Here is a 20,561-nt window from a genome sequence, read left to right on the forward strand (position 1 = left end):
ATTTGTTCTGCTCTTTTTTTTAATCAAATTCAGTTTATGAATTAGTATGCATGAGAAGTGCGCTGCTTTATTTCTCTGTCTGGCATAAGCTAGGAGAATGTGTTTAAAGCCTCAGGCCCCAAAAAGTCACCATAACACTTCAAGCTATAAGCTATTTCTGATAGCTGAAAACTGTTCCTCATTTAAAAAAAGCACTAATGGAGCTGCAGATTAAAAGAACTGTTAAATGGCTCGAGCCCAATACTTAGCTTACTATAGTACTCCTTTAAAATTTTGGAGCAGCACTGTCACAAATCTTAACAATAGTACAACAAAAGCAGCTGCCAAGCTGCTGTCATAGGTTAATTACAGATTCTGCAGAATAGGATGAAACATGGTAGTGTGCATAGTTGCAGTGGCTGCAGTAACATTTTGTGAATCTGAATGTTTAGCAAACTGAATTATGACATCTGCTAGCCCAGAGGTGTTCAGGCGACATGACCTCTCTGTGGAGGTGCTTTTGTCTTGCTTTAAAATCTTTTGAGGGTAGCAGGGAGTAATGATGGAAGGGGGGGAGGGGGGGCAATGTGTGCACACAGAATGGAAAGTGTGAGAAGAAACTGAGAAGACTGTGAAATCCTAATGAGTACCTGCCATTTCTTACAGGTGCTCAGTTTGAAAGCTGTGTATTTCCTTTGCAGTTGGTATTTCAGTCCCTTCTTAAGTGGCTGTATTTAGGACCTAAAATAACATCGGATTCTGACATTAAATTGCCTAACAATTTTGTGTATTCTTCCCAGTGTGTCTATGTGGTTTATATATACACGTATACGCACATGTGTGGAATGAATTAACTGCTCGGAAGAGGAAATAGTTTCTTCGTTTTGCATTGTGTACAGAAAACTAGTGAGTTGGATTGCAGCCTTTGCTGCTTTTCATGAGATGACAACGTGCGTTTGATGGGAATTAAATATTTTATTATTTTTCATTTTTTTCCCAATTCTGCCACTAGTTTGTGTGATGATAGGCCAGCTACTCTGTCTCAGAGACTTCCAAACATGTGGAGAAGTCCCTGTGTCGAGTGTGATAGTTTCACCAAAGAGTATCCCAGAAACCCCAATTCAGTCATTTATCTCCTTTCACGCATTGTACCAAGTGCAGCTGATTGTCTGAGCCGTGCTCCTAGAGAACTTATCTATGAAGTATCATTTCAGCATGTGATGTTTCACCAGACCATTTCCTTCTCTCCTTTGACCCTTAAGATCTGTGAACCTTTGCAACTAACGTTCATCCCTGTTCTTCCTTGACAGACAGTGTCCCTGTGGGGAACCTCGGGGCGCATGGAAATGACAGCTTCCAAGTTCATGGACATACAGCGGGCCATCCAACCAGACTGGTTCCAGTGCATATCTGATGGAGATACCATTTCTGGGGAAAGTGGTAGAAAAAGGGCCAAGAAGGCTGTGGATAGGTCACTTTCCTTCCTGGATGTATGCCTTCAGCTGCTAGAAAAATCACCGGTAAGGTCCCCAAAATATCAGGGCAATAGCACCGCAGCTGCTTTTTGATCTGTGCTGCATCCTGGGCCAGTCCCAGGAGGTGATTTAATAGCAAATCGTTTCATGCATATGAATTGAAAAATGCCCAGGTGGCCCAGTAGCACAGTGGGTCTTCCTGCTGCCACTCTCTTCTTTTAATAACTTGACTCCTGCACCAGGATACCCATCTCTACTAGTTGAGGAGAACTTTTTTTTTTCTGCTTTTGGTGTGTAGTGCATTTCTTTCACTTCATGCTATATACATGGGCAAAGTAGGATCTTCTTCAGATTGAGAAGACCCGTGTTTTTGCTCTGAATTTCCCTCAGTTCCAAGTGAGAGAGGACTTCCTAGAATTTGCCAGTGCTATTCTTTGTTTCATCCAGCAGCTTTGAAACTTGCCTCCCTTTCGGGACATACTATCTGAGTCTGTACTACAAATGAGACTGGGTGACAGGAGCTGTTACTGGTATCCCCTGGAAGGCAATTCATTGTGAGATCTGATGTCTGACAGCCAGGGTGATGGCACCTGCTTTGTGTTCTGCACTGACAGATGTAGTGCTGAGCCTATAAAAAGCTGTGTACAAAGATGATCTGTTATTGCCTTCTCTAGGGAGATGGGAAAAATGGCACCAAAATTTTCAATGAGTTAGTGTCAAGGTAAGGAGCAGAATCTTGTCTCTTGCAGTCCCGTTTCTACCTTATGCTTGGACTTCACAGTGCTGTGTGGGGAGTAGCCTTACATGGGATGAAATACTGTGGCTCTGGCAAGTTCCTGGGAATGCAGGGCTTAAGTAGCAGGCATCTGGAGTCTGGGCTGTGAGGTGTCTTGGGTGTCTTTGGCAGAGCACGCTCTAACACTTGTAGCTTTCTCCTGGGCCAGGAACTACAAAGAAGTGTAATGTTTGGGGCAATTGAAGGTGGAGATATCTTGGAAGAGAGGCTCAGATCAGCCAGGGAGACTGCCAAGCGACCTGTGGGTGGCTTTCTGCTAGATGGCTTCCAGGGATGTGCCATGGCCAAGGAGACCAAGTTGAAACTGATAGCTTCTGTCACAGCAGAGCTGCCAGAGGATAAACCAAGGTAAGTTGTGTGGGCAATGTCCCAAGAAGTCCATCTGTCCTATTATGAGGAGCATCTACAGGCTGCTGTGCAATATCACTGTAGGAAATAATCACTGTATTGCACAGCTCTGTGTGTGCCAGGCTGCATAAATTCTGCCACTGTCAGGCTGCAGTCTTCAACCCTTGTTTCAATTTTTAGCTGCAACTGGCACCAAGCTGTGCTCACGCTGTGGGTTTGAGTATTCCCCACATTTGGAGAATAATCAAGATTTTAGTTCAAGTCGTCTTTATTGTATTTTTTTAGGAACAATTACAGGTAGGCTATGTCTGGGCTGCTTGCATTTGGCCTCTGAGGCCATGGTTTACTTAAAGTTCAGCTCAAACGAGAATGTTATTATCAACCTGTTTTACAGGGACCTCTTCTGAGAAAAACTGTCATGTTTCTAGTTCTTTCTGATCTGAACTGGAGGAGAGCAGAGAGGGGTGCTGACAGAGCCAACCAGTGCTTATATAATCATATGGCAGCCAGCTTTGACCTGGTACCTGAGACACTGAGCCTGTGAACCACCAGAGGTAGTACAGCCTGGCCCAAAACAATTGTATTCCCTGCTTGCACTGGCGTAGTGTGGGGATTGTAGTGTGGTCTGAATTGTTAGTTATGCCCATCAGATCCATACCAGAGACTGAACAGAAGTGGCAGTGTTCTGGACGCTTATAAGTGACTAACAGTAACTAAAGACTTCCAGAAAATGTGTGCTAATATTTGCTAGTGATTCAGAAGCAGAGGGGTTTCTTAGCATTGGATTGAGCTTGCTGGCTTTTGCATGGGTTGCTCTTACAGGAGGAGCTGCAACAGAAGTAGTGTGTGTGCTTTTTTCATCGTTTCCTGAAGAGAGTGACTCAGACCCCATTGCCTTTCTGTAGTTGTGATGCCCTCTGCTAGCTGAGCATTGCTCTGACCTAATGGTGTTCAAAAGGAAATTCAATGAGAAAGCATGTGTCTGGTGTTGGAACTTGTTCATGCTTAGCAGTGCCTGGGGTTTGAATTTTCCTGACAATTAGAAGGCTTGCTGTGTTGTTGCCATCCTGTGTGTTTGAGCTACTTAGAAAGATCCCCAGGAGAATTACAGTCCAATCTGCTCAACTAACCTTAGTGGCTACTAGTGCAACTGCCTCATCTATCAAATATTTTGCTTGTCTGGTTAAGACAGGTGTTTCTGACCTCTTTGTAGGAAGAAAGCTGCTGAGGCCTAGGGGGTCTTGTAAGGACCTCAGGTGAATTTCAGACTGTTCTGCTTTCCTGAATCACCCTTGCCATTCTGGCTGGGGAAGTTGTTTTGCAGCTGTGTTCTACCCCAATATGAAATTCTCTAGAAGACAAACACGTTCCGTGCTTCACCCAAGAGGCAACTGCTTTTTGTGTGATGGTGAAATGATCTTATCAATGTACTCTTTAGAGTCTTTTCATGTACCTAAAGATGCTGAAGTCTCTTGGTAAGATTTATTTTCCTTTTCAGTAGCATTGGAACCCTTTCAAGAACAAAAGTTTGTCCCTACCTGTGCAAAGATAAGTGTTAGCAAGGGGTTTGATCATCTATGCAGAGCTATTGTTTTAACTATTGAGTATCATTTTCTCTCTGCCCTGAGAGCCTGAAACATATGACACTCATGCTGTTAACTTCTTCCATCCTTACTCTGTGCACATCAATTTAATTGGAGTACTTAGAAAAGTGGCTAAAAATGGTACCTTGTGACTTCATTCATCAGCCCCTGTGTATTTTCCTAATTATCAGTTTAGATCATTGCCCTACATTAGCTTGTGCTGCTGTCAGCCCAGCCATGCACCTGCAGCAGAGTAGGCACTGCTCTGTTCTCTGCTTCACCCACCTTCAGGGAAGCTGCCAGCTAAATTTGGCTAACAGCAGGATCTCTATTGCCATTGATGGCAATCCAGCTGGGCTCTTCCTGGCTCTTAATGCCATGTCCCAGGAGATGTTACAGCCAAGGTTTTTGGGTAAATCAGGTAGAGTCTAAAGAGGAGGGAAGAATAAAGGAAGGTACTTTCCTTGCTTTCCAGTGACAGTTCTCATTAGTGCATTCTCCTCCAGGCAGTTCTGCAAGTGCTATACGGTATGTCTGTCATCTGAAGAACTTGTATCTTTGACCAGCCATCCACTGCTGTCTCTGCTGCTCTTGATCAAGTCTGTTTAGACTGTTTCCTAAACAGTTACCAGACAAAGGGGTCCATATGTCTGGAAGCTGGTAGTTCCCTGGGGCACAAACATGACTAAGGAAAACATGTTCTGCAGCACAGATGTTAGGTGAATTTTGAATCTAAGTGTATTTATGTGTGTGTGAAAGAAACCAGATGTAATGAACAGAATGAGGTTTTTCCGCCGTAAATGAGGGACTATTGCCATGTTCCAAGTGGCAGATAATAAAAGCCTGCTATGTACTGGATAGATTGGAGGTGGGGAAATGGAAGCACACGGGATTCTGAGTGATGACTGGTGTACCCACTTGCCTTCTGGTTAGCAGTTGCAGGCGTAAGTTAGGCGTGTTACACATGGGTCTTTTCCTTCAGGTACCTGCTTGCTTCTACTCACAGTATTCTAGATTTGTCATCTTGTGTGTCTCTTACAGAATCATCCATGGTGTAGGCAAACCAGATGAGGTGCTTGAGTGCATTGAAAGGGGAGTGGACATTTTTGAGAGCTTCTTTCCCTTCCAAGTGACAGAGCGAGGCTGTGCCTTGGTTTTCAGTTATGACTGCCATCGAGAGCCTGAAGCAGCAGGTAGGTTTTTTGATGGTTATTATAGTTTTACTGTATCAGTCAATATGGTGGCAAGCAAAATTGATGTTTTGGAGGTATCTATATTTGAGGTTTTTATTCCTGAAGTAAGTGCAGTAACTACTGGAAAAACTGGGATTCCACTGTCAACTGTTGCTTTTGAAGGTGGGGTATTTTGGTGTGAAACCTGTTGAGGCAAACTTGAGGCCTCAACCTAGGATCTGAATGTTTAATTAGCCAAAGTATGCTCAAGTATTTCTTAAACACTTAGCAAATAGAGGGGTTTTTGTTCGACACCATTGGCAAATTTTTGGTCACCATTAGAAGTGAAGGCTGGGCCTATTAAGTGGAGATCTAAGATACTTTTATCTCTAGAATTAACTGAATATGTATCTGCTGTAATAATATATTTTTGAAGTCCCTTGTTCTTTCTAGCTGACAAAAGTTAGGGATCCCATTTCTTTGGGCAGCTTTCCTCCCTGTCCATGTCATCAGTTCATATCAAAACAAAAAGGAGATGTTCAATACTCATTACCTCATTAACCTGTGAGATGGGAGCATGTGTATCACCCATTAAAGCATCTATCAAATGTGTTTCAAGCAGCTGTTTTGATTTGGCCTATTAAGTGTTTTTAAACACAGAAAAATATTTTACATTTTTCCTTCTGGGTAGAACCTAGCTGCTTTTCATGCCTGGATAATTCAAAACCAGCTCAATAGAATAGAACATCTTGTTTCTTTGTGTTTGGTGCTATTTTTTAACCCTTCTTTTAGTTTGTTGTTCTTTACCTTGTCTCACCTTATTCTTAAATCATAAGATTCTGGGTAAGGACCATCTCTTTGTTCTGTGTCTGTTTAACATTCAGTAGACGTGGACTGTGCAAACAGTAATATTGATGTTTCCAAATACATCTCCTGCTTAAGAACAAACCTAAAAATGCAAACCTACCAAATTGTGGGGTGATTTTTTTATTTTGAAGATAGACTGCTGAAAAGGCAGATGTGGAGTCTACATCTTCTGCATTAGTGCTACCAGCCTCTTTTAATTCCAGTTGTTTTTTTTTTTTTTTTAAAAAGAAGCATCTAAATCTCCGAGCCTGATGACAGCATGGAAAGTAGAATGTTTGAATGCAGAATGCCTGCCTACTCTAACAAAATCTCAATAAAATCAATTTGTTCAGGTGATTGCATTCTATTCAGCATGCAGTTTAGACTGGAAATATTTTTGACATTTTATGAAGAATTCAGCTCGGTAGAGCAGCAAAAAGTTATACTGTTGTTTCAGCTCTAACTCTTCATTAGGTTTAGTAGATTAGTTTTCACTTGTCTCTTGCTGTTTTAATTGTCTAAAGTTGTATTTGTGTTAACTAACTTATGAGAACTAAAGAAAAATTGTTGCTTACTATAGGAAAGAGGTGGAACTTGTGGCAGGAGTTCCCATCTGGCAAGAGAATAGCAGAAATACCTACTGTAAAGTTGCTACCCTTCCTCTGCCCTTGCTGTCTATTCATAGAAGGCTATTGTCTTTTTATTTAAAACAGTTTTAAAACAAAGTGGGGCCCAGGACCTGGAAAAGAATGGTGCTGAAGAAGACCAGGATGAAATCTCCAAACCTGATCCAGAAATGACACCATTTGAGATATTTCTGAAGGACAAAAAGTATGTGAGTTTGTGAGGAGGGTACCTGCAGCTCCGTCACTAAATGGGATGTTTCTGATAGCTTCCTCCTTCATGGACTGTGTGATAGCTAGTGAGGCATGTCTTGCGCTGCAACCTTTCTGTAAGGGAAAGCACAGACAAGACCTCTCTGTGCTGTTAGCTGTGATGTAGTCAAAGTTATCCTCTGACTTAGATGTGTGGCCTTTTGGCTCTAGTGAGTTCTGGCTGATATTTGAAGTCCTTCATGCCAGTGGTGCTGGTTTAGATTTCAACACATCTCATAGCAGCTAGATTTAGGCCCTCAGGACTTCAAGGCTCAGGTCCCTGCAAAAGGCCATGTAGTAACTGGATACTCTTTATTGCTTCAGAGTATTTTCTTACCTTTGATGTTATCCAACATTGCTTCCTCCTTAGATACCAAGAAGATTTTGGTCCTTTGCTGGAGGGATGCACTTGTTACTGTTGTCAGAGGCATACTCGCGCCTACGTCCATCACCTCCTCATGTCCAATGAGCTGTTGGCTGGTGTCCTGCTCATGATGCACAACTTCCAGCACTATTTCAGTTTCTTCAGTGCTATACGGGATGCCTTAAGAGACAATAAACTGGATCAGCTGAAGAAGCTCGTCTCCAGGCAGGCGCTTCAAGGCCCAGCAAATGCGAAGCCAGGCCAGTGAGTCCAGAGAGGATCAAGGAGGTTGCAGGATACTTCTTTATCCAGTGGGACTGTGTAAGGTGGACTGCCAGCAGAGTCACCTGAACCTGTTAGTAGTAAAATGCCTTCCTTCCTGGAGGGAATTGAAGGAGACATTTGAAGAAGATCTCACTTTCTGGTGGGTAAGGAAGATCTTATTCAAATGTCCGTTTCAGTTAATTGGCTTGGTGCATTCTCAGGGTAGGGAAGAGCCTGAACAGCTCACAAGACTGGCATGGATAGCTTTGTTTTCAGCGACTCACTTCCACTTCCATGTGGAAGGACAGAACTACTGAACTTGTGATTGAAGAAGAAGCAGGGTTGGTTTTCCATGTGGAAGGACAGAATTACTGAACTTGTGATTGAAGAAGAAGCAGGGCATATACTTAAAATTAACCCAGCTGCCTGGAGGTTCAACAGCTGTTTGGGATTCTCATTCCATACCCAACAGATATTACAGGTAATTATTTTTTCTACAAAATCCTAGTGGTGTGGTTGTCCCATCATGTAGCTCCTTAATGAGAGATCTCGCCTCAGTCTACCATACTGTTCCCTGTGGCCACTGCCAGCATCTCTGTCCCTGAAAAGAACTGACTGGAAGTGCTGCCCTGTTCAGTGGCACAAGGGACCGTAGGCGTACTTCTCTCTCAAGCTGCCTGCAGTGCAGAATGTTCTCTGGGCCAGGAGGAGGCCCTCCACCTTGGCCTGACTTTGAAAACCCCTGCCTCAGGAGTCCTAGTCTGTGACTTCAGAGCCAGAAAGAAGAGAAGGTGTTTAATCCTTCTGTAGGTGTTTAGTCCTGCTGTAGAGGGGTGTTTTTGACTCTGTACCCTTTCACCTGTGTGGACTAAGACTTCACTCCTGCACTAGCATATGGATGATAATGAATGTACTGTTCTTTCTAGCTGTCATAGCCCTGGTCAAATAGCAGGCTACACAGATGTCAGTGTGAGATTGACCTATGGAAGAGATGTATCACAGGAAAAGGTGTTTAGAAAAGATTCTTGTGGCTCCTTGTTTTAAAATATTAGTTATGTCACATTCCTCTTCATTTTTTTTTATGCTCCTTGCTTTCAAATCCTGGAATTATTCATTTTATGTTACAATGCAACAATAAAAAATTTTGTTATTCATTACACTGGCTCTTCAATGTGTGACAGAGGTGTTGTACCAGAGAGCTTGAGTGCAGTGCTCAAGAAGATGTTTCCTGGAAAGTTGACCTAGCAGCCTGATGGAGGACAGTGACTCATCTAGGGGTAGGATCCTCTCACAGAGCAGGGATCCAAATAATTTGCTTCAAAAGACTGCCATAATAGACCTGGAAGTGTTAAAGAGACCTGCCTGTCCCTCTCCCTGTAAGAACTGTACTACCTGAATTAGGCTTAATAAAACACCACAGTTAAAGTTGCTGGCCTTAAAGCAATTAAGGATTAATCTGCAGTTTGCTCTTCTTCACCATTTCTTTAATGTTTTAAGATTTTACTATCTCACATCAGACTTTACCATAGAGTATAAGGAGGTTTTTAGCTTCCCTGTCAGCATTGCCCCGTGCATCCCTGTCTCCTTGGGCAGCTACACAATGGTGCCAGAGCCCTTTCTACTGTTCCAGCCTTATCCACTGCCTTGCACTAACTACATTTCTGTTCCACAGGATACTAAAGAAATGGTGCGAAGGCTGCTTTACTGTTGTTTTTAAGCAGAGATGACAGGGTATAATTCCTCCACAGAAACTACATAAAATACAGGAGTAACGTCCTCACTCCAAGAAGTACCTTTGGATTGTTAGTGTTGATGCAGCACTGGGAAACTTGGATATACAGCATGAAGTAGCAGGTCTGCCTATCTTTAAGGGCAGGGAATTCTAATGAAACAAAAATGTTTTATGCTTCTTTCAAGAGGAATGCAGGATACCATGGCAGTGTTGGGACCTTGTAGTGCTTGTTTTTGCGGTGTCTGTTTCTACAAGGTTTCAAGTGTCAGTGCAAAACCTTAGGGGTGGGGGCAGTGACTGTTTTAAAGCTGTTCATTTACTGACACTTTGGTATCCACGCAATCACCAAAATGCATGAGTGAGCCCAGCACTCAGGCATCAAGATGCTTGTGTCCAAGAGGTTTGTCAGGGATGCTCTGTGAAGACCTGGAGGATAAGGGATGCTAGCTATTGTGTCCTCCTCACGTTGCCTGCATTCTGCTTAGGTTGGTAGCCTTACTGCTAGTTTTGGAAGGGATGTTTTGTACCCTTTGGGAGCTAGCTGTGATCAGTCTCCCCATCCTGCCCCACCTCTGTGAATCATTAGGATTTATTAGTTCTTCTTTGTCTCCAACCTGGGTGTCCTGAGAAGCTGCATGTAGCTGTACTGGGATCTTAGTGACCTGCTAAGCTAAGTGCCAGTAATGTGCCATTCTCAATAATCCTTCTGTTCTTCCTTCTGACCTTCCAGTCTTTCCATGCTGCTGTGTTCCTGTTCATTCTCCAGTCGTACCAATCAGGTTTTCCGGTTACGGTTCTCTGCTTAGCTTGTATGTGTGTGCATGTGCGTACCAGAGCTGCACAAAGGGAACAATTTCCTGTTGGGCAAAATTTGACCAGCTACATCTACTCATTATCTAACAAACATAGTAAAGAACTGCACTAACCCTGAAACAACCTTAATGTGTTGTATTTACACAAGTTTTCAATCAATCTGTCAGTCCTCCTAGTTCACATTGTAAAAATTAAGCAACAGTTTTCATGCTTAGAAAGTTTTTAATTTTATTTCCAAGCAAAGATCTAAGTTCATTCAAAAACAGAATTCCTGCCCTAATATGAGGAAGAAAACTACATGTGACTTCTTGTGAAGTCATGAGAATTATAAATTTATTGAGAACTGAAAATTGAAATGAAAGGAAAAGTTTCTGTGCTAAATTAACACAGAAGACTGCAAAAACATCCTTGACTGCTAGCCATCCCCAAATGTCAGAATATGAAAGAGCAGAGCAGGGAAGAGACAGTGTGTTACAAAAACATTAGACTCTTGAACATGTTTCCTGTAGCAACTTTTAATGTAACCTTCCCCATGATAAAGAAAAATCTTTCATGGTTTTCTGATGAGAAAAACTGGCAGGGCCACATGATAAATGTTAAGTCATGTGCCTTTCTGACTGCTTCATCAGTATTCTAATGAGTAATTTATGCCTTTCAGAGCTCTTGTAATATTGTGGACTCTTTAGCAGTTTCAAAAGTATGCTTTAAAATGTGTTAAGAAAAAAAATCAAAATGGTTTATCACAAAAATGCTTTATCCTTTCCTTCAGGTATGTAATTTCTTCCCCGACACATTCACCAACCACATCTACCCTCAAATTTGTAGGACAGAGTGTCCGTGACAGGTTGTATCAAGCCTTGTCTGATGGTTTCTAGGTCTCATCCTCTGTGGCTCTACAGGACCGCAATAGCTGCCCAAGACTGGAAGTGTTCCAGCAGGGTGTTCTACTTAGTCCTACATTTATTAGGTCCAGAGGGCTTTCAGATCATGGGTGTTTTATGCATAGAATAATCAGTTCCAGCTAAGTTTCAGAGGTGCTTTTAAGCATTGGGAAGCTATATTTTTTTCTTCCTGAACACTGTTGATTTTTGATTCACAACCTGAGCTGGCAGGCAAAGGGATGAACCTTCATAACCCTAACACTAAAACTAACCCTAAACACTAAACCCTAACCCTAAACCCTAACCCTAAACCCTAACTCTAGCCCTAAACCTAACCCTAACCCCAACCCCAAACTCTAAACCCTAAGCCTAAGACTAAGCTTAAGCCTAACCCTAACCCTAAGGAAGGTTGTTTAAATCTTCCTCAGTAATTTTTCCTCTGTGATATGGAAGGCACACACAGAATAGATGATGGTGCCAGCCAGTTTAATGGTCTTCTTTGTAGTACTCTGGAGGGATCTGCATAACTCACTAGGGACCTCATATATTTTCTGGTAATGCAGCACTCTCTTCAGACTATAAAGGACATTAAAGCGCATCTTACCATCCTTCCTTAAGCACATTGTGTAGGCACGATAGGACTTTTCAAACAAAAAGAGAATAAAGTTAAATCCCTTTGAGAAGCTGGACCTAGACTGGAAAAGTTGGTGCTGGCACAAACGTGGTTAACATCTTCCTGCAGTAATATATTCTTCTTTCCCTGTTGATGTTGCCAGTGTGAAAGGTGTCTGTCAGAACACAGTCTCTTCCCTGGTGGCATGTTGGCTAGCAAAGGCAATACCTTCCCTGCCTCACAGTGAGGTGATGATGAGCTGCCTGGTTACTTCTATGTCTGTGGCCTGTACCATTTAATTAGACTGGTCGGGTGAAGGTGCAACACAGTGGGATGCTCTGCCATGCTTCTGATGTACATTCTCCAGCTCCCGGCCTCGCTCACTCCCTGTAATTTCAAAAACTTCAGAGAAAGCCTGCTCTGTTCAGCAGCTCTTTATGTGTCTGAACACCTTGCAGAGCTCTTTGGGAAGCAGGTTTGGATGAGAAGGGATTATCTGGTTAACCAGGGTTCTTTCCAACTTCAGTCTGAAAATTGAAGAAGCTATGTAGTGGGGACACAGCCATATGTAGAGAAATGATAACTAGAGGCATCTGGATCTGCCAAACAGCTCAGGATTAGCCAGCCTGCTGTCTTCTCTATCCCCCTGCCCCTGTGTAGAGCATTTTCTGGCCAAGGGGATGGCCAGTGCAATGGGAAAGGCCATGGCTATGGTTCATGCCTGTGGCTCTACAGGACAAGGTGTATCTTACCTGTCTGTACTTGCAGAGCAGATTAATTTGCAGATCGGTGGTCAAGAAAAGATCTAAAAGCTACAGGCCTTGGATATAATGGCCCACCACAGATTTTCACAAAAGAAAGGAGGAGTTTCAAGATCCTTGGCCAGAGTTCCTGGACCCATTCCAATGCTGTGTGTGTGATACCTTCCGCTGTTGAGCTGACTGCCTTTCTGAGGTATTGGACGTGTATTGCAAAGCATGACATGAAGGTGGCTTTGTAGCAATGCTTTGTGCTCGTTGCTCCCTCCTTCCACAGGAGAATGGCTGGTTTGCCTTTTAATGAGGTAATCAGGGGAGGTATTAAAGTGATGTAGCCAGCATCTTGCAGGAAGTCAGTTAGAGGCTGCAAATCTGTCCTGAGCTTTTTATTTTGCCCTTCCCAGGCCAGAATGGAACCGTCTACAATATAATGTAAAATTTAATGCCACTGTGCGCTGAAAAAACAGCTGAGGAAACCAACCCTTAGGAAAGCCAGCTTTCCTCAGACAAAGCTGAGTGAGCTGGGATTGGAGAGAATACAGAGACTGGCAGGCAGCCGAAGCCTTCAAAGAGATGCAGCATCTTCAAGGAAGGGAGCAGGAGATGGAGCATCTGGGAGGAAGGAGCATAGGCAAACAGCATGATTAGGATTTGGCAGGGCCAGCAAAGAAAAGAGTGGGAGCTGTGCAGTATGTCCACATGTAGCATTGCCAACACCAAGGCGCAGAAGACACTGGCATGTGCCTTTTTACATCCCTTGTTTCACACATGTCCTGAGGAGGAAGCAGCATTCTGTTGTGCAGGATGTTTAGCAATGGCTGCTGTACTCCTGCTCACAAAGGCAAAAGGCTACAGAGTAATGCTGGTGGCCTTCAGACCTGAAGCTGACGGGGGACTGGGTGCTAAACTCACTCCTGATACCTGGCTCCCCTGTTCCCCGCAGCCAGCGCCATCACAAATATTCAAGGGAGTCCTATGGCATTAATGATCTGCCTATCCCCATCTGCCTGTTCCTCACAGACAGACAGAAATGCTGCTGCTGCCTCTCAGCTGAGGCACAGCAAGGTGACCAGTCCACCCTCCCACCATGGCATAGGGTGGCAGAAAGAAATATCAGGTCCCACAGTAAATGTGCTTCTGTCCAGTGAAAAGTAGCCTTTATTTGTGCTGATCAATTCGCCACGCTCACAGCTGCAGGATGCAACTTACTGAGAAGAGTCCCCAGGGCAGGGAACCAGAAGGGTCTTCCCCACATCACCAAACATACAGCAGCCCGGTGCTTGTCTCGCTGAGATGCTTAAATCATTATACTGAAAATAATTTTTAATTATGTTCATTTTCTTCTTTGGCTCTAGGGGTTTTCTTTTTCTTTGCCTCGCATTTCCAGAGGCATTCAGGGACAAGATGAGACCAGTGTCTGTCAGGAAAGAGATTCACTGATGTGTGGCCAGAATCATGAAGGAGGGTCAGGGGAATTCCTCACCTGGGCCTGGGAGCAAGAGCATCCGTGTTGTTGGCATCAGAGCTGATGGACTCCTGTTCTGGTGCTTGAAGTGGTATGAAACCAAGGAAGGGTGGCATGAGTGATGCCAGGAAAGCAAAAGAAGAAAGGTCACCACTCTGTCTTGAGTTGAGATTGACTGTTTGAAGAGTAACAGAGCACACCTGTATCAGTGGCATTTGAGATTGAAAGGCAGGATTGGTTTGGGGCATATCTTCTACCTCCTGTTCAATGTCATTCAGCAAGATGTGTGTGGCAGCTGATGCTGACTTTGAAGAAGTACTGTTTCAAATCCCTCACACCTTGAATTGCCTGCAGCCTTGTGAGCCTTCCTTTGCTCCTAAGGCAGCAGGTCAGGTGGTAAGATACCATCAGGAGGTGACAACTATGTTAATTCCTTATTACCATTAGAGAAGGAAAAGTGCACTTCAATGGTTCACTCAACGGCTCATTCAGATCTGGGGTATTCGCATTGGTCTCAGAAAGAACTGATGTGTCCATTCTCTTTGGGAGATGAGACGCCTCACAGCCACGAGCATTTGCATGTTGAAGGCTGCCAGAGCCTGTCATCACTTCATGAGCAAACCGTCACACACTTGGCTGAAATTAATCAGATTGGTACCAGCATCCTCAGGGTGTCCACAATTCCTACTTGTAGTTTCCTGAGCATCACCCTATGGGCAGCATGCAGCCTGTTGAACCTTCCTCGGAATGCTGGCATCGATTAGATGTTCTTCAGAAACCATCACATCAGTAACAGTGACTGAGACAGGGCTTTGCTTTGCACTAAGCTTAAGCCAAGCTTAAGTCTTGTGTAAGGCTGCCCCTTCCAGAGGAAAAGCTTGTGCTGACCCCAGCTGTGGACAGAGGACCAGCCTAGCGAAGCATGTCCCCAGGTCACTCTGAAACCCCTCAGAGAGGCTGCAATATTGCAGACTCCAGGTGTACTCCCCGGCACGGACAGCTGTTCGTGCACAGCCCCACCGTGGCGTCCAGCTGAGCTCAGCTGAGCTGCTGGCCTGCCCATCCCCTAAGGAGTCTGGGGAGGATCACCTGGCGAAGCGAGGTTTTCTGTGACACTTTGCTTTGTCCTTGTTGTAGTCTGACAAATGTGTTTTTTTAATGTCTGGCCGCAGCTGGGATTATTAAGACAGCATGTCCAACAGCTGCTGGGAGCATGTTAGCCGACCAGTGTCATCTGCAGAGCAGTGGGGCCTTGCCAGCAGTGAAACCCGCCTCCTCCATCATTTCCTTGCCTTCCCAGCAGGCAGCTTTCCCTCATGGAAGCTTGTTTTACCTTCTGCTCCATGGGCCCTTGTGCTCTCCTGCTTAAAGGCTCCTGCGTGACCTGGTGCCTGTCGTGCCTGCTGCTGCCTGCAGCGGGGCAGAGTGTTTCATGGTTTTTTCTCTGTTTGCATTTTACAACATAAAACTCAGCATAAGAACGCTGACTATCTCTGTATGGCTTCAGTTTGGTGCCTGGTGCTGTTAAGGTTTTAGTAACTTGAGTAGCCCGTGTTTTTGTGGCTAGACCTGAAGTTTAAATCGTGGCCCTTGAGAACGCAGCCAAGAGCCTTGGGGCATGTGTGGAGCTCTGATCTATGATGGACATCTCCTGTTGCACCTGCACACAAGTAAGCCACAGAAGTAGTTACAACAACCACTGCACAGCAGCCGAAATAGAGATTTTTGGTGATCTGTGAAGGGCTGGCAGTGAGACATTCTCCCTGCTTGCTTCTGCCTGCCGTGCTTGCAGGAGTGAGTGACTGAGAGCTGCTCGGGGCGGGTTGTCTTGTCCTGCCTGGCCTCATCTTCACACGATAGGTACCCACCTTAAATACCCTCTACCATCACAGTCACCGCACAGCAGCCTGAGGAGAAGTTGCAGGCTGAGAAGCACCATGGAGAGTAGGTTGCTCCTGGGTAGGCTGTGTCCTTTCCAGCCCTGAGCCAGGCTCTAACCGGTTCTTCTGTTCTTCTGAAAAACCTCTTATTCTGAGCTATGGATTCATAATCCATTTTATTTTTGTGTTTTATACTCAAAAAAAAAAAAAAAAAAGCACCTCAGAGCTGTAGCCACCATCAGGGTCCCCTGTGTCCCTCCAGGAAGGGCAGTGGGAGGTGCACACACACACCTCGGTGGGTTGTGCTGTTTGGGAGCCCCCAAAGAGCAGCATCACAGGTGGGAGCGGCAAACTTGATGTGTGCAACCCATGGCTCACCCACTACAGACGTACCCCTGGGGAGCCGCAGGTCCGTGTGGAGATGAGGGTCTCTGTGGCTTTGTCGGAGTCAGTGTGCAGTGCTGTGAGAGAGCTGAGTGTGCCTGTTGTCCTGAGAAAGGGGAGCTCTCTGCCAGCCTGCTGAGTGAGCCGTGGGGGTACGCGGGCACAGCAGCTCGTTTGTCTGGGCTCCTGCCGTCCAGTCAGAGCTGATGGCTCTGTGAGCTGGGACAGGCGTCTGCCTGGAGAAACGGTGGAGGCAGAGAATAAACGGTGTTTTTCAGTCCATTTCTCAGGCGTGCTGTAATTGCGTCTAGACAGGCAGTACTTGGATGGCTGCCTTGTACCTTGCAGGGGGGGCTGCTGTTCCCAGCGGGTTTTGCCAGCTCTCCTTTGTCTCCAAAGGGTCTTAACCTGCCTCAGCTACAGCAGAGATGCTTTCTGGCTATTCTGTCTGCTAGCTTGTTTACAAATGGCGTCCAGCACAGGGGACCTCAGGTATCCCCCTCCTGCTGCCAGGTGGAGCAGAGCGAAGGTGAGCACAGGCTGCAGGACCCCTTGCTGCGCCCGCACGTCTGCCCGGCCCCGCTGGCAGAGCAGGTCTCCTGACACCAGCAATTATTTACAGCCTGCGATGGTCTCTGAGCTCCCTCTTTCTCTCTGCGGGAGAGGAGCTTTCAGCATTCTCCAAAGACTCTTGTAATGTGAATATCAGCATGTAAATGAAACCCTGTTCAATGCCTGTGGTTCTTCAGCAGAGCACAGTCACGGTTCACCTCTCCTCTTCCAGCCAGTCATGGAACCAGAGGGAAAAAAAAAGCAAAGAGGAAAACGTTGCAGAAAATGAAGGTTAGGAGGAGGCATATCAGTTTAAAAAATGAGGAAATCTGGATTATTCTACTGCAAATAATGTTTGTGAAGCACAGGTCCTGGGGGACTCCTCAGCTGTCCCTCTGGCTTGCTGGGGAGGGTGGGGGGATGTCAACTGCTTGCAACTTTGATTGCTTCTGTTCCTTGGTCCTTCCTGTGAAGCCACCTGTGTTCATCTTGCCACAGTAAAACTGGGCAAGGAGCTCAAACAGTCCTTGAGGGAGGGGGAGAAAGAGATTGTTTTCTTTAGGAGCTGAGCTTTTGTAACTTTGAGTGGGGTTTGTAGTGGTTTGGTTTGTTGGTTTGTTTTTTTTTTTTTTTTTTTTTTTTGTCCATAGCAGCAGTTCAAGAGGTTGCTATCAGCTATGTGATATGATAGTTCAAATCTTAATTATTAAATAAAGGACCATATTTTTAGATCTAGTACTTTTCCCATCCCTCATAGCTCTGTGGGTGTCAAAATACTGCTTGATCTTCTGCCACACCTCCTGCTCCTCACTTCTATCCTGAGTCGCCTTGGGGACCACTGCTTGAAGAACTGGTTCGAATTCAGGTAAGATCAGACTGAACACGACACCTGAGAGATGCTAGGCCAGGGCTTGAAAAGGACCTAGTCATCCTTTAGAAGATCTTTTTCCTTGTTTCCACCTTTTTGGCAACTGTGTATATAAAGCAACTGGAACTGGTCTCTGGTGATCCGTGTTATGAAGCATCTTAATGAGAATTACTTGAGCAGCAATCTGTCCACAGGTTGATTCACTAGATTGATACCCCCAGTATCCCATGTGCTGAGTACCTCCTGTGCTGTCCAGCACCTTTGAGGAGATGGAGTACCACTACGGCACGCCTGCCTGGCATCGCTGGGAAACTTAATTGACCATTTCAGAATTCATCTGCTGGAAGTGCTTACAGCAGCCGTTGATTTCTTTCCCAGTTGCAAGTAAAATACAAGTTATAATAAAGACCTCTTGTGGGTGTCCAGGCAGAAAGATGTTAATCAAGGGAAAGTGTTCCGAGGGCTACAGGTGAGAAAAGGCTTATGGAAGGGCTACATTCACCACTAAGGTACCAAAACTTCCAATTACATCCATGTTTTATTGGATTAATGCAGTTACAATGCAGTATGGAGGGCACCTCCCCAGGCAAACAGCACATTCTGTCCATGAGCTTCTCCTCCCAAAACCCAGACAAAAGAAGAAGCTAGAGGTCTGCTATGTGCTGCAGAGGTGGAGGACGATGTATTTGGCTTTATATTAGAAAAGAGAGGAAGCCCTTCCCAGACAGAGGAGCTGTGGCATGGACACAGGCAGAGACAGCACACACATTTATGCCCAAAGCTGTCAAATGAGTGCAGCTAACAGCACAGCTAAGCCCAGTCTTGGGAGTGACAGCTGGAGCCTCTGATCCAGTACAGCGAGGTGGGAAAATGAGAGGAACGTGCTGAGGCTGTCCCAGGTCAGGTTTGTCTGTACAGGGAGAAGAGCATTAGTGTGCCCTGACAGGAGACCAGCTTGCATGATACAGCAGGGTTTGTTTTCATCCAGGAACTACTGGAGATGGCTTCGTAAAATGCTGCTGGGAAAGGAGACCAGGGCAGGGCTGTATTTGGCCAGCTCCTGGAAGCTGGGATGTACAGACACCCTGTGTGCTGACAGGGGTATCGGCAAGGGGAGGCAGGCAGAGCCCTGGGTCCGATTCTGGGGCACACATCCTTTCTTAGTGGGAGGGATGTCACTGAAACAGCTCTGCCCCATGTGTGAGCTGTAACAGGAGTTGTCACAGCAGTCAGATGGAAGAAATCCTTCATCTAGCAGTGCTCCTGATGAGGAGAGGAGCACAAATGGAGACTGGATCCAAAGAGACCACAGACAAGTTTTGAGATAGGGTGTATGCAACCTTGCCCCAGCGGAAAAAACAGGTTTGAATCTATTGCAGGCATGGCTGGAGCCTTGTTCATTGTTTAGTGGCCCCAGTAGGTGACTGGGGGTGTGGTAGTTAAGCAGTGGCCAATCTACTGCTGGTCCTTGGGTTAGGAAGAGGGGGACACTGAGAGAGTGTTGCACTCCTCATGCAACCTGACCTACCAGAGGGATGGTAGCTACCTCCGTACCTTGCAAGGAGAAATAAAATGCAAGCTGGCAGCACAGGGGAAGGTTTCATTTGCAACTGGGGCAATTTTCTGAAGCACTGAGACTGACCCAGTTTTAAGGGCAAACCTTTTGATGGAGACAACAGGAATGTTATCATTTCTCTATCAGTGCTCCGTTGCTAAGTTCCCCTGACAAATTTTTGCTCTTGGCTCCTGATCGAAGTGATCAGGATCCTTATCAAAGAGGTCACATTCTGCCCCATTATGAGGACTGCTGCACGTGAGCTGGGTGCCTTCTGCAGGCTGAGGCTCTAGCAGTGGGAGGGCAGATGCGTTCCCAGCACATAGGCAGGGAAGATGCGAGATGCTGTCCCCTTGGGTCCCATGTGCTCTGCAAGCCTGGCAGCTCCCAGGTGTCTGGCCTTCCACTGCATGCCCGGGTCCACCCCTCAGCACTGTGGTGCCCAGTACCGAGGGACTCAGTGGTTTGCCTCTGCATTTTCTTCCCAAAAGCGGGAAGCTCAACTCTCTGAAGCAGGAGCGTTGAGGCTCGATGTGGGAAGCCAGCTGTACAGGTGGGCTGCTCTGCAGGCAGGTTCCTGCTCTTTGCTCTGGTGCAGAAGGTACCACATCACACCGACGCCGTCGCTTGCAGCCGAGGGGAGCGCATCACTCCCCACTGTGTGTAAAGCAGAGGGAGGGAAAAGCCCCCCCGCACCTTGTCCAAAGACCAGGAGCCTGCTGCAAAGCGCAGCCCATCATGCAGCCTGGTGCCAGCCCTGCAGTCAGCAGCAGAGGATCTTGAGGAAGGCTTTGCGGAAGTCAGTGTTGAAAGTTGTGTAGATGATGGGGTTGAGGGCGCTGTTGACGTAGCCAAGCCAGGTGCTGGCACTGTAAAGCCCTGGGGTCACGTGGCAGGACGGGCAGTGAGCGTTGAGGATGTGAATCAAGAAGAAGGGCAGCCAGCAGACTATGAATGCCCCTGGGTTTGGAGAGAAGGAGAAAACAATCTATGACTTAAGAGAAGCAACTGCTTGGAAAGGGGCCCGCACCTGTGCCCTCTCCCTCCATCCTCTTGCTATTTCCATGCAGGTGTCTGCATTTGGTAAACACTGAAGGAGATGTTTATTCCTGATACAGAGAGACTTGGCAAGAGTTCAGGCTTCTTGGGACCAGTTATGTGAATGGATGGATGGGGCTTCAGAAGTGGCCTGGTGACAGACAAAAGCAAGTGGACATAGCTTAGAGGGAAAGACTCCTGCCTTAGCTGTTTCAATCAGTTACAACCAGGGCTTTATTATTTCCCTGCTGCTACTGAGTTAATGAGAGTAAGCAGTGTGGCAGGTGACTGGGGCACCCGTGTCCTGGCTTTCCTATTCC

At 45.8% G+C, this 20,561-nt stretch overlaps 2 protein-coding genes across 2 annotated transcripts in view; one reads left to right on the forward strand and one right to left on the reverse strand.

The window, feature by feature from the left end:
* The first annotated feature begins 1,295 nt into the window (after positions 1-1,295).
* Positions 1,296-7,706, forward strand: QTRTD1 (queuine tRNA-ribosyltransferase domain containing 1). The gene is made up of 5 exons (XM_010085545.1): positions 1,296-1,499; positions 2,399-2,598; positions 5,223-5,374; positions 6,913-7,030; positions 7,445-7,706. Exons 1-5 carry the CDS (start codon positions 1,320-1,322, stop codon positions 7,704-7,706), a joined length of 912 nt encoding a protein of 303 aa, XP_010083847.1. The 5' UTR covers positions 1,296-1,319.
* Positions 7,707-19,957: 12,251 nt separating this feature from the next.
* The window catches only part of DRD3 (dopamine receptor D3), a 13,716-nt gene continuing 13,112 nt past the window's right edge, over positions 19,958-20,561 (reverse strand). Inside the window, exon 6 of the mRNA XM_010085544.1 lies at positions 19,958-20,163. Within this exon, the coding sequence (XP_010083846.1) occupies positions 19,967-20,163 (197 nt within the window). The 3' untranslated portion in view covers positions 19,958-19,966. The remainder of the gene's footprint in view (positions 20,164-20,561) is intronic.

The sequence above is a fragment of the Pterocles gutturalis genome, unplaced genomic scaffold, assembly GCF_000699245.1.
Source record: "Pterocles gutturalis isolate BGI_N339 unplaced genomic scaffold, ASM69924v1 scaffold10880, whole genome shotgun sequence".
In the NCBI taxonomy this organism is placed as follows: Eukaryota; Metazoa; Chordata; class Aves; order Pterocliformes; family Pteroclidae; genus Pterocles; species Pterocles gutturalis.